The sequence below is a fragment of the Fonsecaea pedrosoi genome (genome assembly GCF_000835455.1).
Source record: "Fonsecaea pedrosoi CBS 271.37 unplaced genomic scaffold supercont1.4, whole genome shotgun sequence".
Lineage (NCBI taxonomy): Eukaryota > Fungi > Ascomycota > Eurotiomycetes > Chaetothyriales > Herpotrichiellaceae > Fonsecaea > Fonsecaea pedrosoi.
The window spans coordinates 1,396,251-1,412,028 of NW_013550612.1; the positions used below are offsets into that span (position 1 = coordinate 1,396,251).

At 52.0% G+C, this 15,778-nt stretch overlaps 5 protein-coding genes across 5 annotated transcripts; 3 read left to right on the top strand and 2 right to left on the bottom strand.

Annotated features, from left to right (window-relative positions):
* Nucleotides 1-586: 586 nt before the first annotated feature.
* On the top strand, nucleotides 587-2,170 carry Z517_06295 (signal recognition particle protein SRP54; the record flags this gene model as incomplete). The annotated part of the gene is made up of 1 exon (XM_013428035.1): nucleotides 587-2,170. One exon carries the CDS (start codon nucleotides 587-589, stop codon nucleotides 2,168-2,170), a length of 1,584 nt encoding a protein of 527 aa, XP_013283489.1.
* A 946-nt stretch (nucleotides 2,171-3,116) lies between these two features.
* Z517_06296 (uncharacterized protein) lies at nucleotides 3,117-3,918 on the top strand (the record flags this gene model as incomplete). The annotated part of the gene is made up of 3 exons (XM_013428036.1): nucleotides 3,117-3,212; nucleotides 3,360-3,455; nucleotides 3,583-3,918. 3 exons carry the CDS (start codon nucleotides 3,117-3,119, stop codon nucleotides 3,916-3,918), a joined length of 528 nt encoding a protein of 175 aa, XP_013283490.1.
* A 902-nt stretch (nucleotides 3,919-4,820) lies between these two features.
* Nucleotides 4,821-6,052, bottom strand: Z517_06297 (uncharacterized protein; the record flags this gene model as incomplete). The annotated part of the gene is made up of 3 exons (XM_013428037.1): nucleotides 4,821-5,067; nucleotides 5,120-5,910; nucleotides 6,002-6,052. 3 exons carry the CDS (start codon nucleotides 6,050-6,052, stop codon nucleotides 4,821-4,823), a joined length of 1,089 nt encoding a protein of 362 aa, XP_013283491.1.
* An 814-nt stretch (nucleotides 6,053-6,866) lies between these two features.
* Z517_06298 (uncharacterized protein) lies at nucleotides 6,867-8,995 on the top strand (the record flags this gene model as incomplete). The annotated part of the gene is made up of 3 exons (XM_013428038.1): nucleotides 6,867-7,796; nucleotides 7,913-8,077; nucleotides 8,225-8,995. The coding sequence occupies 3 exons, from the start codon at nucleotides 6,867-6,869 to the stop codon at nucleotides 8,993-8,995; spliced, it is 1,866 nt and encodes a 621-aa protein (XP_013283492.1).
* An 871-nt stretch (nucleotides 8,996-9,866) lies between these two features.
* Nucleotides 9,867-13,611, bottom strand: Z517_06299 (uncharacterized protein; the record flags this gene model as incomplete). Its single annotated transcript, XM_013428039.1, has 2 exons — nucleotides 9,867-13,490; nucleotides 13,540-13,611. The coding sequence occupies 2 exons, from the start codon at nucleotides 13,609-13,611 to the stop codon at nucleotides 9,867-9,869; spliced, it is 3,696 nt and encodes a 1,231-aa protein (XP_013283493.1).
* Nucleotides 13,612-15,778: the final 2,167 nt, after the last annotated feature.

Below are 15,778 nucleotides of genomic sequence, written 5' to 3' on the forward strand. Positions count from 1 at the left end.
CATCTCAACTGTCTTCCTCGAGAATTTGTCATGGTCTGGTCTTCCTCTACCGTACACGCCACAATCCTCCCTCTAGAAGAAAGTCCTCGGTAGCACCCGGTCAATCTCAAGCTTTCAATTTGATGAAACATATTTTATCATGATACCTGAGTCTCTCTATGCTTCACAGAGTATCTCGATCATTTTAAAGGCCAGGCCTTCGTCTTCCTCTTTTCTCAACCTCCTATCTAGGAGCACTACCCTCCGGAGCCTTTTATCCATGGTCGCAGTAGCTGATAATAAGAGGTGAGATTTCAGTTTAATATTTCCAGAAAAATGCCCTCATCGGATACCGTATCTAGTTTCAATTCAGCCAGCTCTTCCGTATCTACATAGTTCTACTTTTTGTTCTGGAATTTCTTTGAAAATTCCCGGCAAAACTGCGGTGCAACTTGACTCCCACTTTTGATGTCGCATTCTTCCCCACACTCGCATCGAAACGTCAACTTCGTGTCGCCTTCACTCTCTTTGATCTCGCTGGCGACAAAGGTTGAACCTACCCGTATATCAGAATTTGTCTTGCAACACCTCTCTGATCTCCTGCAACATGGTTCTCTCAGACCTAGGGCGGCGCATCAATGCCGCCGTGTCGAACCTAAATCGAGAACCCAACCTCGACGAGAAAGCTTTCGATGCCATGATCAAGGAGATATGCTCGGCCCTCCTGTCGGCCGACGTCAATGTTCGACTTGTTAAGAACCTGCGAAAGTCGATACAGAGCGCTGTCAACTTTAAAGACCTTCCGCCTCACACAACTTCGAATGGCAAGAAGCGCATGATCCAACAAGCGGTCTTTGAGCATCTGGTCCAACTCGTCGATCCCCATGCGGAACCATATAGACCCAAGAAGGGCAGGTCAAATGTGATCATGATGGTCGGTCTTCAAGGCGCTGGAAAGACTACAACCTGTACGAAGCTGGCGAGATACTACGCCGCCCGGGGTTTCAAAGCCTGTCTAGTCTGCGCGGATACCTTCAGAGCAGGCGCTTATGATCAGCTGAAACAGAACGCTACAAAAGCAAAGATACCGTACTACGGTTCACTCACACAAACAGATCCTGCAGTGGTAGCTGCTGAGGGTGTCGGGAGATTCAAGAAAGAGAAATTTGAGGTTATCATCGTTGATACCTCAGGGAGACATAAACAGGAAGCAGACTTGTTCCAAGAAATGATTCTGGTACAAAATGCCATCAAACCTGATCAGACAATCATGGTTTTGGATGGCACGATTGGTCAAGCGGCCGAGGCACAGTCGGCCGCTTTCAAAGCCACAGCTGACTTTGGTGCTCTTATCATCACCAAAACAGACGGTGGTGCAGCCGGAGGAGGTGCTATCGCCGCTGCAGCTGCTACCCATACTCCTATCATCTTTCTTGGTACCGGTGAACATTTGGCAGATCTAGAGCGATTCGATGCAAGATCATTTATCTCCAAGCTCCTCGGATATGGAGACATGAGCGGTCTGATTGAGCACATTCAAACACTCACAAGGGAGTCAGCAGGGATGAAGGAAACCCAGAAACATTTGGCAGAGGGTATCTTCACGATCCGCGACATGAAAGAGCAAATCACGAATATAATGAAGATGGGCCCTCTTTCCAAGATCGGCAGTATGATACCCGGTATGAGTGGCCTGATGCAAGGCATGTCCGACGAGGACGGAACTGAAAAGCTGAAAAGAATGGTGTACATTTTTGACAGCATGACGACGAAAGAGCTGGACTCTGATGGCAAAATCCTGATATCACAACCGTCCCGAATGGTGAGAATCGCCTGTGGCTCGGGTACCAGTGTCAGAGATGTCGAAGAACTTCTGACACAACATAAAGTGATGGCCAGCGTGGCCAAGAACATGGGCCAACAGAAGAAGAACATGGCCAAAGCCAACAGTATGTTGCAAGGCGGGAACAGGCAACAGCAGCTCGCAGCCATGCAGAAACGGATGCAAAGTATGGGTGGCGGCCGGGGCGGCATGCCTGGTGGTGATCTGGGCAAGATGATGCAAATGATGCAAAACATGGGCATGGGAGCTGGAGGCGGTGGCGGTGGAATGGATGCTCTCATGCAGCAGATGGGAGGAATGTTTGGCGGCGGCGGCGGCGGCGGCGGCGGCCGAGGCAGAGGAAGATGAATGAGGTCCAACCCATTCGAAACCCTTCCAAGTATCGCTACAGGAAGAAAGGCAACTTCCCATCGAAGAGCTTCCGACCAAAGACACATTGTCCGGAGACTGCCGCTCTCTGATACGACATGTTGAAGACGAAGCGATCTCCGCAAAGCGATCCCTGTTATTGTCAACTCATCGTGAGAAGACTCTTGAACAGAGGTCGGGTTGTCCCTAGCTGGGACAAATGTTGAGAAGACTGTTGACTGGCCCGATGTACGCCAGAATAAGCGTGGCAAGGACTCTCGGCCGCGACGAATGAACTATCTTCAGAACCGCAGAAGTCTGGAGGGCTCCTACTAGGGAAAGATACACAGCGCAACTCGTCCCCTCCGGATTAGATAGTGCTCGAGGATATTCAGACACTGAATGTTGCAGCAGCCGGCTGAGCCAATGCGCCGAGTGACACAATGGATGATGACTAGGAGTGCAACGAATTCATGATCCCATTTTGCACCTAAGGGGAGTTAGTATATCGTACAGCGAGTTCTATCATGTTATCAAATATAGTCGATTCGAGAGAGTGATTTGCCTTCCAGCTCCAGACGAGTTTGACTATGGGCCGCTCCTCTGTGGTAGACCTCATTTCTGTCCTATCGAGGTCTATTCTACTCAGTCCAGTACCCTTTTCTCCCCGTGCGGCGGCAGCCTTGCCATGTACCTGGTGGTGTTCATACGTCCGCCAATCGGAAGCCCGGAGCATTTTCGCCGCAAAATCCCGCTCCGATCGACAAACGCGAATTTCCTTTTGCCGCAGGCATTTGCGCACATGGGCCCCAGCGATTCTTCATCTAACAAGTACAAACGTGCTTGCATCAGGATCCCGCCCGATCTCGCACTCGGACAAAACGAACCCTCCTCCTCCTCCTGACCACATCCACTCCTTACCATAAATTGAACGAGGTCCTTGACGATGGCGTTCCCAGGCGCATTCGGCGGACCGGGGATGAGCGGCGGAGCAGGAGGAAACGCAGGCTTGAGCGAGCAGGAGCAGCAGATGGTGAAGATGGTGAGCCAGCACAAAATATCCTCGGGCTTTCGTGTGGTATGGTATGGGGCAGGATGCGGAGCATAGCACTCTGGCGTCCTGGCAACCATGGCCGTGGAATGGCGCAAGAAGAACCGATAGCTAATTGATTGGGATGCGCGGACACAGATGCAAAAAGGAATGGAATCCTGCGTCGCCAAATCAGCTCTGGCAGGTGGAATGGGTTTCGTTCTCGGCGGCGCCTTTGGCCTGTTCATGTCGAGTGTAAGCTACACTATTTTTCCTCTCTTCGCACCGAACCTTCGCCTGCGGTCTACCTGTGGACGATTCCGTCTCTCAATGCCACGTCTTCCGTCGCCAAATCTTTTTGACTGACTGGTCTCTGCAATAGATGGCCTACGACACTCCCTTATCGCCTCAGGGCCAGCAAATAACCAACCTCCCGGTCCGCGAACAACTCCGGCGAGGCCTCAAAGACATGGGTTCGAAATCATACTCGTCGGCCAAGAACTTCGCCCTCATCGGGGCGCTTTACAGTGGCACAGAGTGCTGCATAGAAGGCTTCCGAGCCAAGAGTGATCTCTCGAACAGCGTCTCTGCCGGCTGCATAACGGGCGGGATATTGGCGCACAAAGCAGGGCCCCAGGCTGCTGCGCTCGGGTGTGCTGGCTTCGCAGCATTCAGTGCGGCCATTGATGCGTACATGCGCATGCCGGAGAGCGACTGATTGAGGAAGACAAGAAAAAGACAAAAGACATTTTCGATTCTGTTTTGTGTGATCAACAAGCCGATGGATCCTAATTGGAGACGGATTTTTCGGTTTTTCACACGACGCATGGAGTTCACCGGCGTTTGGGAATTGTTCATGGAAATAAATGTACAGCATGCACAAATTTCGGATTTCAGTCGTCAATATCGTGCCGGCACCTACATACATATATGGTCGCAGGGAAGAGCGTTGAGCGAGGCATTTGCACGGCGCAAAAGGAAGGTTTTGGATGGCATCGAGAGGAATCTCCTGAAAGAATGGCGATTGTGATATTCGACCGAATTGCAGAGATACCAACTGTAAGGTTCCGGCTGTATGAGATATGGCTTGTTGGGAATGAACCTCTGGCTTCAGGTTCGAGCAGGAACGGCATCACTGCGCAACGGCGACGGAATTGTTGTGCGTATTATTGTTATTATATGTGCCCGGGCTGAAGACGGCATGAATATTTGGCGCGAGGGCGGACGAGCGGGCGAGTGATGTGATGATAGATCTTCCCTCCGCTTTGCACCAGCTACCTAGATAGGCATCAAATGGCCACAACGGGCTCGATTACAAGAAACAGCCGTCCACAGTGTCTTGTCGAATTACCAGACAATGAAGAACAGGCTTGAGATGGGTATCTCAGGCTCATTGGGTAAATATCTGTCCCGGAATCAAAGGGAGAAAGAGTGTCAATGCAGAAAAGCAGGCGTGTGTGTATTGGAGACAAGTCTGTGGAGGAAAGATAGGTAGACAAGGCTGTTCGCGAAGATCAGACCGCGAACCATCCAGGACCGTTCGTCTCCGCTAGAATCGTTATGGCATTCCGACGTGGACCATACCAACACTCGCCATACTTCCTACATCTTGAGGACGCTTTAAAGCTTCTCCTTTTCAAACTCGGCCTTGTCGACAACGCAAACAGCCTTGCCCTTCATCTTTCCCGAGTGAGCCAGCTCTACCATCTTAGGGACTTCCTCCAACCCGTAAAAGAGATTCGTTTCGACCTTGATTCCGTACTTGGCCGCGTCGTTCAGCATTTGCTGGCTGTATTCCTGTCCGGCGATCAATGTCCCCTTGATGCGAATGTCTCGGAAAATCAATTCCTGGAAGGCCACGCAGACCCTGCCCTGGAAGTCAGCGCCGTTGTGTTCACTTGTAGCGAGGGTACACCCACCGGTCCGGCTGTGCAGTCTGCACCATGGTTCCATGCATCCTCGTGATGGCACAGGCCGTGTCGGCCGAGGTTTCGTGTTCCGACACGTTGATCGAAGCGTGGACGCCCGGGCCACCTGTGAGCTTCTGCACCTGCTCCACGACCTTCTCCTTGCCCTCGCGCGCGTCGAAAATGTGCTTTGCGCCCGCTTTTTTGCACAGCTCGAGCCCTTCGTCTCTGGCATCGACGGCAACGACATTGAACCCTTTGGCCAGGGCGAACTGAATGCCCAGGTGGCCCAGCCCGCCACCGGCACCCACGATGCCTAACCAACCCCCCTCTGGAACCTCGGCCACGATGATTGCACGATATATGGTACACCCGGCGCAAGCGAGGGGTGCTGCACTTGCAAAGCTCACTTTGTCCGGAATATGACAACTCGTCCGGCTGTCCACGACGTGATACTCACTGAAAGCGCCGTCCACGAAGACACCAATGTGGCCCTCGATGTGCTCACAGTACTGATGCCAATCATTTGGACCCTGGCAGTTGAAGCACTTCCCACACGGGGCCCGTGGGAGACCAGACATGACACGATCGCCCTTTTTGAAATTGGTGACTTGATCACCGACGGCAACGACGATGCCTGTGCCTTCGTGTGATGCGGTGCAGGGCAATTTCGTCGGGAATTTCCCGGCAACTACCATACCGTCCGTGTGGCATAACGATGCGACGACCGTCTTGAGCAGGATTTCGTACGGTTTGAGGCTTGAAGGGGTGGGAACTTTATGGATCGTATACGGTTTGTTGAACTGATGCCACCCACAGTCACCTCATATCAGCTTCTTGCCTCTGGTAGATAGTGGTTCATTGATTTTGCTTACAGCCACGTCCTGGACTTACCTCTACGATTTGCACCGCAAGCATTTCTTTCGGGACGCCTTCGATCGCCATGTTGAGAAGTCTGTCTTTCTTGGGTTAGTAGTTACTTTGGTCTGTCGTGTTAGTTAGAAAGGAAAGGATCTTAGAGCGAACGAGTCTGCTTGAGCATTCAACCCCTCAATGGCACTGATGTCGGTAGTAGTACAGGAACAAAGGGAATAAGCCTTGATCATTGAGGGGACGTGGGGCTTCGGTATCGGCGATCAACTTCCGTCGCGGGTTACCCATCATGGTAAGTCCGGAGGCAGATCGCCGCATCCGAGAGGTTGGATTACATAAGAGCCAAGCTCAATAAATCAACTAGGCTCAATGCAGCAACTGTGTTTCTTTGACATGGACGGACAGAATCAAACAACCAACTCTTTGTGTCCGTGGACATTGCTTCGACTTCTTCCTTGGGCGGACACACTGCATACTGCATCGCTAGGAACGATGATCTCTCACGATTCTTTTGCTATGTGTCCGCCATGGCTTCTCAGGCAATGGCAATGGCAAACAAGTGGTGAAAAACAGCTTCGTCAGTCAGACTTTGCGTGGTAAAGTCCTCGTTCAGCAGCAGCAGCAGCAGCACCACGAACTTCTTTATCGAGATGCACGGGCTAAATGCATCTTTCATTCATGGTCTGGATGGTCACATCTCCTTTGTTCATTGTATTTGTGTTTTGGATGCGTTCAGGTTCTACTTTAATCGTAATACCACCTGCACCTGGCGACCTTTCTCCATCATTGACAGTCAAGGGATCGCTCTCTCACGTTCAGCCCCAAGCCCCAAAGACCACTCAGCTTGCTTACCTTTCTGATTGAGAGTATATTTCGTCCTCACATCATGCCTGAACAAGGCAAGCGCTTGGACGGTCAGCCCTTCGAGGAATTCGACTTCGGTGACGGCGATGACTACATCATCAGATACCATCCCAGAGTCGACGCAGAGCGACAAGTACCTCAGGACTTTGACCAGGCATGGTACGACGATCGAAAACAGCGAGGCGCCTTTGGCCAGGTACCGGAAGAGGAGTCCTTCCTTCGCAAATGGCTCTACTTTGAGCAAGACGAAGCGGACGATGCGGAGTGGGGTCCCGTCAGACTGATTGGAAGAGGCGGATATGGCATAGTCGGCCTGTGGCAGAAACGAAATGACCAAAATCAGATTGTTGACGAGCTTATCCTGAAGCAATCCAAGTACAACGAAGCTACCACCAACGTCGAGGCCACTGAAGCCGACCCTGCCGCGTATCCGAGACAGCTGACCGAGGCCGTCATCCACAGGGACATCAACTCTCAATATCCTGGTGTCTCACCGCAACTGCGCGAATACAAGTTCATTTGTGACGACCGTCGCGGGCGGACAGGTCGATACCGGTTTTATCTGGAATACTGTCCCTACGGCAGTCTGTATCGCCTCTCCCGCCTTTACCGATGCTGGGACACCTATCTCCCCGAGGTTTTCATCTGGCACCTCTTTCATTCCCTGGCAAAGGCGTGCGAGGCTCTTCGGGATGCTCCCCCGTACGACAGCAGAGCCATCAAAGAGGAGTACCTCGAGATTGTGCACCTGGAAGACTTGTTCTGCCTTCACCTGGATTGGAAACCAGACAATGTGCTCCTGGGATATCCGCACGGAGGCGAGGAGTACCCGTCCGTTCTGTTGAATGACTACGGCCTATCCTTGTACTCGGCTTATCACGACTCGGAAGAACTGCGAGTGTGGAACCCAACTGAAACGTGGTGGCGTGGCACCCGTTCCCACAAGCCAACGGTAAGCAAAGCGTTTCTATCTTCTTCCCTTGTCCCTTTTGCTTGCCCCTCCTTCCCTAGATATGTCATGAATCGTGATCCAGAAACCTGGGCTACGCTGACAAGGACACGATGCAGGAACAAGCACATTTCGGTTCGAACTGGGAGATCCCGCCAGACGGCGGCTGGGTCAGGACTCACGATGCCATACGTCGGCCTCAGGATTGGTACGGAGCTGCGCAGGAACGTGAGACAGACAACTTTGGTTCTGGTGGTGATGTGATCTTTGATCACGCATTGAATGTAAGTTTGGTCTTTTATCTCAGCTGCGGAACCGATCCTGGCAGATGCCGTCCCTTCTTTGGGTGGTCTGTGGTAGCGAGAACCGTTGTTAGACATCTTAAGAGAGAGACACATTTTGCTGATATATCCACCCTGTTTTTCTTTTAGATCTACGGCGCCGGACAGACCATATTCGATCTCGTGACACTCCGAGGCAGCCCCAAACACCTCAGCCAGATCCGAGCCAAGACACTCGAAAGATACCGGCGGAACGGGAACCACCAGATCTCGCACGTCCACACCAAAACGCCGGGCGTCTACAGCAGCCGGCTCCGACACCTGATCCGGAGGTGCCTGGACCCGGACCCGGCGAACCGCCCGTCGCAGCTCGAGCTCATGGACCAGACGCGCCGCGGTCTCCGCCTCGCCATCAAGCGCGCCAAACGCCACGGCAACTACCCGCCCAAGGTCTACTACCGCGGCCACGAGATCAACGACATGCCCCTCGGAGACGCGGGTTTTCAGCCCTCGCGCAAGGAGTTCCGCGGCCTGATCGAGCACGCCTTCACCGACCCGGACGAGCCCATGCTGAAACTGCCCGCGGCAAAGTACGGCGGCTTCCCTGCCGGGTGGTCCACGGCCAACTGGAAGACCCTGTACAGCCAGCGCAACCCGCACGACCGCTGGTTCAACGGGCTCGACAACGCGGCCGTCGCTGCCCGGGCGCCGCAGCCGCCGCCGCCCCCATCGAGCAACGGCAGTAGTCACGACAGCGACGATTCCAGTGATGACAATGACAACAACAACAACAACAACGGCGGCGGCGGCGGCGGGAACCCCCAGGGCCAGGGCCAGGGTCAGGGCACGAAGAGAGCCCAGCAAAAACCCAAAAAACCCCAGTTCGCTGTACAGAATGGAAACCTGGTCATAGCTCCGTGAGGCTAGAGACAACGACACAAGTAAGTCAAGGACCTTGAGGCTGAGTCGGGCCTGAGACTCACGGCACACGGGGGGGCAGGCAAGTCGACGAGAAACAACACAATACGACACGACACTCCAAGGCAGAGAGACAGAATGGACAAAGATGAAGACGAAGACGAGCATCGAGTGGCCAACGGTGCATTCCAGAAGACAGAAGGGGTGAGTAATGTTTATTTTCCCCGCCATCTCGTGGCTTAGCTTCTGAGAGTGAACTTCGGTGGTTGCGGTGGTTATGATGGGGGTAGTCTTAGTTGAGTTGAGTTGACAACAGTTAAAGAGCCAGATTGCATTCGCTATGTGTGTATCGATCAACTTTATACCGTAGGAAATCTCATTTTGACAGACTAGACATACACGGTCAACAGTCATGTTAAGTTTTTCCAGATTACCGGAAAAAAGAACATGTAGGATACTTAAGAAGTGTGGTTGAGTAATGCTTTTCTATCTGAGTCGTTGGCTTTTCGTTTTTTTCCTACAAGAACAATGACAAGTGCCGGTCGGGTATCCTCTCATTCATTTCACATGCCAGTAACACAAGGGCTGGTCGCCAACTAGCGAGGCGTTGTTTAGACAGAAGAGTCCATGGAAATTCGAAGCAAACAATAAAGCGCCGTCGCTGATGCCCTGCACGTAACATGGACGAAAGACATTCCGTAAAGTATGCCGCAAAGTATGCTGTCACAAATCCTCAAGTCTGCCTTGGTCTGTGATCAAGGACACCACCGCTATGCATATGTGCCACCAACCCCCCCCCTCCTCCCCCCCCCCCGGGGGGTTCTGCTCCAGGAATTCCGTCCACTTCGTGCCCATTTTAACCCTCGATTCCCTTTCATGCCCGCCTCGAGCCGTCGGCAGGAAACTCATCGGACACAATCAATCTCGTATTGACATTCATGCTCCCAAGTTCATTCAGCAAGAGCTTGAATGCGTATGGCAGAGTCATTCTGACCACGTTCGATCCCGACTCGCCTGCTTTGCTGCACCGCTGACACCATCGTGCAAAGGCCATGAAGCCACAGTTCTCACAGACGTCCACTTGATGTTGGTCGCTTGATAACATTAAGCGCTCGCGAAGTAGTTGTGACGCGCCATATGCGATGAGGCAGTCACGTTCCATTTCTCCCAATCGCAGACCTCCGTCTCTAGAACGTCCTTCTGTAGGTTGGCGTGTCAGAATGGCTCGCGGGCCACGAGAACGACTATGCATCTTGTCTTGAACCATATGCTTGAGTTTCTGATAGTAGATGGGTCCAGTAAAGACGTAAGCAGGGAGGGGTTCACCAGTAATTCCAGAGGTGAGGTAATCCTTGCCATCGTAACTGTAGCCTGCTTCAATCAGGGCTCTTGACATATCTTCGAGCTTGCTACCACCAAATGCGGTGCCGTACTCGAATTTTCCTTTGAGAATACCAGCTTTTCCAGAGACAAGCTCCAACATTTTACCAACTGTCATTCGAGAGGGGAAACCGTGAGGGTTCATGATAATGTCCGGCGTGATACCAAGATCTGAGAAGGGCATGTCGACTTGCTCGGCAATAATTCCCACCACACCTTTCTGCCCGTGTCTGGAAGAGAATTTGTCGCCGACTTCAGGGACCCGTGTCTGCCGCGTTTGCACTTTGATAATTTGATGGCCAGGTTCAGCTTCGGTCACCATGACTTTGTCAATATAACTCGGGTCTGGAAGACGATATTTCTGTGGTTGTGGATCCATTCCAAAAGTGCGAGGACTATCGGAGCCATTCTCTGACAAGCCTGAAGAGTTGGCGTTCCTGGGGACATATTTGTTGACGTAGATCTCGCCGCTACTGACTTTTTCACCGACAGACGCGACACCATCTGAATCAAGCAGAGCATGACCCTTGGCTACGGTGCCGTCACTATTCTTGGTGGGTGGGTAGACCATGTCGCTTGTCTCATTCGCATAAGTCTTGATGCTGACAGGATACTTCCGAAGAACCTGGCAGCGGCCAAAGCCGCGGTCAACCGATGCTTTGTTGAGGACGAGGGCATCTTCGATATCGTACCCGCTATATGACATGACGGCCACCGTCGCGTTTTGGCCAGCTGGGAGTTTGTCGTATTTCACCAGTTCGATAGTCCTGGTCTTCACTAGGGGTTTCTGAGGATAGACCATAAGATAAAGTAATGTATCAATCCTCAAGAACTGGTTGTTAGCAATGAACCCGATAGCTTGTTTTCCCATAGCGCACTGATAGGTATTTCGAGGCGACTGGTTGTGATGAGGATACGGAATCAGCCCCGCAACGGCTCCGAGGATCGTAAAAGGTTCAATCTCCAAGTGGGTAGTCGTTGCGTTGATATCAGATTCATACATGGCGATATTGCTATCATTCTCCTCGTTGACGTCCAGATACTCAACAAGACCGCGGGCGAGGAAGTCGTCAAAGTCCATTGAACCCTGCCTGAGGGACTTCAAGTACCGCTTGGTGACCTTGGATTTCTTATCCTCGACGATGATCAAGGGCCGGCATATCCGACCTTCATCTGTTGCCACTTGGATTGTGTTGTGGTGATGGTTGATGAAAATGGACACGAACTCGGAGATTCGTCCTGATCTGCGGAGCCGTCGAAACGAAGAAAGAAAGTGGGAGGGTTGCCGAGTGGCGGCTACAGGAGTACCGTTCAACAGCACGAGGTACGAACCAGGAGAGTAGAGTTCGGATCCTCCGACGGTGACTATGTCTTCAGCACCTAGCATAAAGATGAGTCGTTTGATCGGTGCCTCTTCGTCATCTGTGGTGATGTGTGTCATCAAAGCTAGGTTCTTCACCAGACCACAAGCTTCACCTTCAGGCGTATCTGCAGGACAAAGCATGCCGAAAGATGATGGTTGGAGGGCCCGCGGGCCGCTGACTTTGCGTGTCTTCTCGAATTGACTCGATATGCGGGTCATCATGCCGAGGGAGGCGATGAAGCTCAGTCGACTGAGCAAGTGGGTGACACCAGCTCTGTCCATGCGAAATCGCTTCAAGTTCCAATTGCCCGTTGCGATTGCTCTGTTCATGCCTTGAGTGATATTGCCTTGTGCTCCAACCATGATCCTGACAGGGTCTACCAAGGCGGTTTTATTCTGTTTCCTCAATTCTTTGTCGATTTTCTGCTTGACGTCGTAATTGAACTTTTTGAACAAGTCCTCAAAGAGAAGAGACAGCAATTGTCCAGCCAACTCCAGCCGCTTGTTGCCCACGTAATCTCGATCATCGACTAAGCCCGGGTTTCGCTTTGCCATCAGGGCACGACGTGCCATATGGGCTACGTAAAGGGCCTTGGGTCTGAAGTTGAGATCCTCGATCGGGACATGAGCTATGAAGACGGAACTGATGGCCTCGACAGCTTCCTGAACAAAATTTCTGCGAGCTTGTCCGAAGGGAGTCGACTTTGCAGTAATCTTGAGGCGTGCTCCGATGTATTCTAAAGCCTGTTGTTGCGTGTGGATTTGTGTTTTGATCGTTTCTTCAAAATTGATGGCAAAGTCGTCTTGTAGATTCCTATCGAGGCCAGCAACAATATTCATCATGTCCATATCCGAGGAAACGCCCATTGCCTTCAACAGGACACAAATGGGTATGTCCTCCTTGAGAATGTTGTGTTTCATATACAAGAGGTCCTTCCTGAGGACGATATAGCTCTTTGACTTTCTCGCATGGGTGGAGCTAGTGACCGAGGCAGTGATGAGGTCTTTCTTAGTATCGGCTTCGACGATGATGCGGTTCTTGCTGAGCTGTTCCTGGACTAGAATCACCTTCTCAGTGCCGTTGACAATGAAATAACCTCCAGGGTCCAGGGGGCATTCATCCATGGCGCACATCTCGGCTTCCGACTTGTTGGCGAGAACGCATTTGTTACTCCGCAACATCACTGGCAAGCGCCCGATTGGTACTGCCTTGTGACGCCATGCATCTCTGGTCTTTGTATATCGGATATCGACCAAGATTGGAGCTGCATATGTAAGATCGCGCAGACGACACTCGTTTGGGGTGACGGTCGATTCCCTGAATTCTTTCAGTTGGAATTTTTCCATCTCATCATTCCTGCAGGGCTTTCCAATGTAAATGTTTTCATATTTGACGTAGAATCTTGGGTCAATGTCGCTTGTAATGATCGGTTCAGCATCGATGATCTTTTTCAACTCGACGTCAACAAAGTGATTGAATGAGTCCACATGTTGTTTGACCAGCCCTTTCACTTTCAGGAAAGCTGGGAGCAAGTTCCATTTGTCTCGTGCAGTATCGATAGGATCGGTCAGGGATTTATCATAGTAGAAAGGTTCCAGCGCCGCATCGAAGCTGTCTGCATGGTGATGAGGTCTTCGGGACTGTCTTCCAGTCTTAGGGTTTTCCTTCAGGGTCTGCCCGGGTAATGAGTCTTGGGCGGCACGCTCGTCGAGTGGCGCCCCATCTGTAGCAGATGCTTTGCGCACTGCGGGAGTCTGTCTCTGTCAAATTCCTCCTTAGCGAACAGGAGCAAGTCCAGTTTACCTTTGGGATGGGTTTTCGAGCGCCGTGTAATGGCGCACCGAGCGCGCCATCGGTCTTTCTCTTGGGTGGCATTGCTCGTCAGGGGAGAGCAAAATCGGAGGATGAACGGTCCACAGGAAAGCCTTGCATGGCTTTGTGTTACAGCGAGAGATCCCACACTGCGGACGATTTGGTAAATGCAATATTGCGAGGCTCAAACGAATAATCCGTCGAGGTGGGCAACTTTTTTCGTGAATCAATTCTGCCGCAGGATGAATGACTAAGCGAGGCCAGGGCGGTGAAAGGAGGGGTCACGCTCAAGTGTGGAAAGTGCGCCGAGCGTCTGCGATCAAAGACAATTTCCCACACAATCAGCACCAGGGGCTATTCCATTGGATGAACGCCATGTTGTACCTAAGTTCCTGAAAGTCTCTAAGCAAACTTCCCCTCCTTTACTATCCATTCATGGGATGACCCTGCCAGTCTGAAACACACAATGGCCCGAGATTCCGACGTTGGCCAGAGCACGGATGCGAATGCCCAACAAGGAGAATGATTTGCTCTTGGGGACGCCGTGGACGCCTTCACTCTCAAGGTCTGCACCAGCGAGTGTGGGGGCTTTTCTGGTCAATGGCCTCTTTTTCATTCTTTTCATGCAGGGGATTCACTTGTACAGCTGGCCAGCGGGTCTGTGGCGTGCTTCCCGTTGATGGTCTTATCCCTCAATCAGATTCGATCCCGGTTCAGCACTTGCGTCAAACCTAACGAAGCTCTAGCTTGGAGTCTGCTCGAGCGTGCGCGATACTTGAACCACTTGCGCTATGGCTGATTGGGCATACTGCCGGGGTGCTTTCAACAATGCGTTAAGGAGTGATTTGCAATATGAAGTGGCCACATCGTTAGCCCACTTCATAGTCGCTTACAGAAGACGGGGCCTTTCAACTTTTTTCATGCTTGTCGCTTGTGGTCCTATAGAGGATCACCACAATACGGTGCGAGCATTAGCTTGGGCAGGAAACCTCATTCCGTAGCACCGTCTTTGGCAGGCTGCTGAGGTATACATCTCGGAAGCAGGCTCAATATGCCATTCACTGCTTCTAGAGCCCGGACCAGGATTCCCGGCCTTGGTGATGCTCCTAAAAGGTCACAGCATGCCGGTACCAAACTAGAGGTACATATGTTAAGCACCGGTGCGTTTGACGTCGGGCCGACTCCTGAATGCAAACGTCCACGTCTTTGGTTCTCACGAGCTGTCTGCCCTCGGGTCATGCGTCTGTCAATGGCCTTTACGCTGAAGATACCAAAATTGCGGAAAGATGAGATGACCTACTCTCTGAATGTATCCAGGCAGGCGCCAGGGCTGTGGGGTTCAAAGTGACACTCCGGTGGTCAAAGCAGGGCCAGAATTGGAACATTGCGCCATGCCGATCAAAAAGAGAGTGGACACTGAACCGATATACGAGACCAAAGTATCGCTCGGGCACAGAACTTTAGAAACACTTGAGAGCTGTCACACACGGCGGTTCACAGAGGTACCTACATACGAAGATGTACTTGGTATGTACTGTACTAACAAACCTCGGCCAGCGGATGGATTCCATTCCATTCCTGGTGTCACTGTCTCTGAAGCAAGGCCCACGATGAAAACTTGGTCGGGGGTTTGCTGCTCGGCGGAGACACCCTCATTTCTCCCGCTTGACCGCCTTTTGCCCTGGATAGACCATGGCTCATGGGATTGGGGGAGCCAAATAACGCCTCCCGGGTCCAAGTGTCTTCCCCACACAATCTACTTGTCTGACGAGCAGAGAGCATGGATGCATCAAAGTGAGCGAAGGCTTGAGCCACCGTGCCGACACTGTTGATGCACATACAAGAATTGACCCTATTGGCGCAGACCTGAGTTGCGTCGCCATTCTGATGAGCAAAGAAAAGATTTCTCACTCGCCCCGTGCGTGGCCACCCATTGCTTATCCTGCAGCAGCCAATTCCATCCTGAGTGGCCCTGTCCACTGCCCGCAAGGTCTGATGGAGAAGGACGTATCTTCCTTGCAGGCTTTGACCTGGTCACTGTTCGTCACTTTCTCGCTTCTGGTCCCTGGCTCGCGGCTGCCGAGGGGAAACTGCTCAACAAGAGCCCACCCAAGGGTTTGTGCGCAGTGAGATACGAGTATGCATCAGGGGACTTGCCTGTAAACGAATAGGCTGACCAGCCAAGTTGCAGTAACCTGCAGACGGAGAACTCTATCTACTCCAGTACATA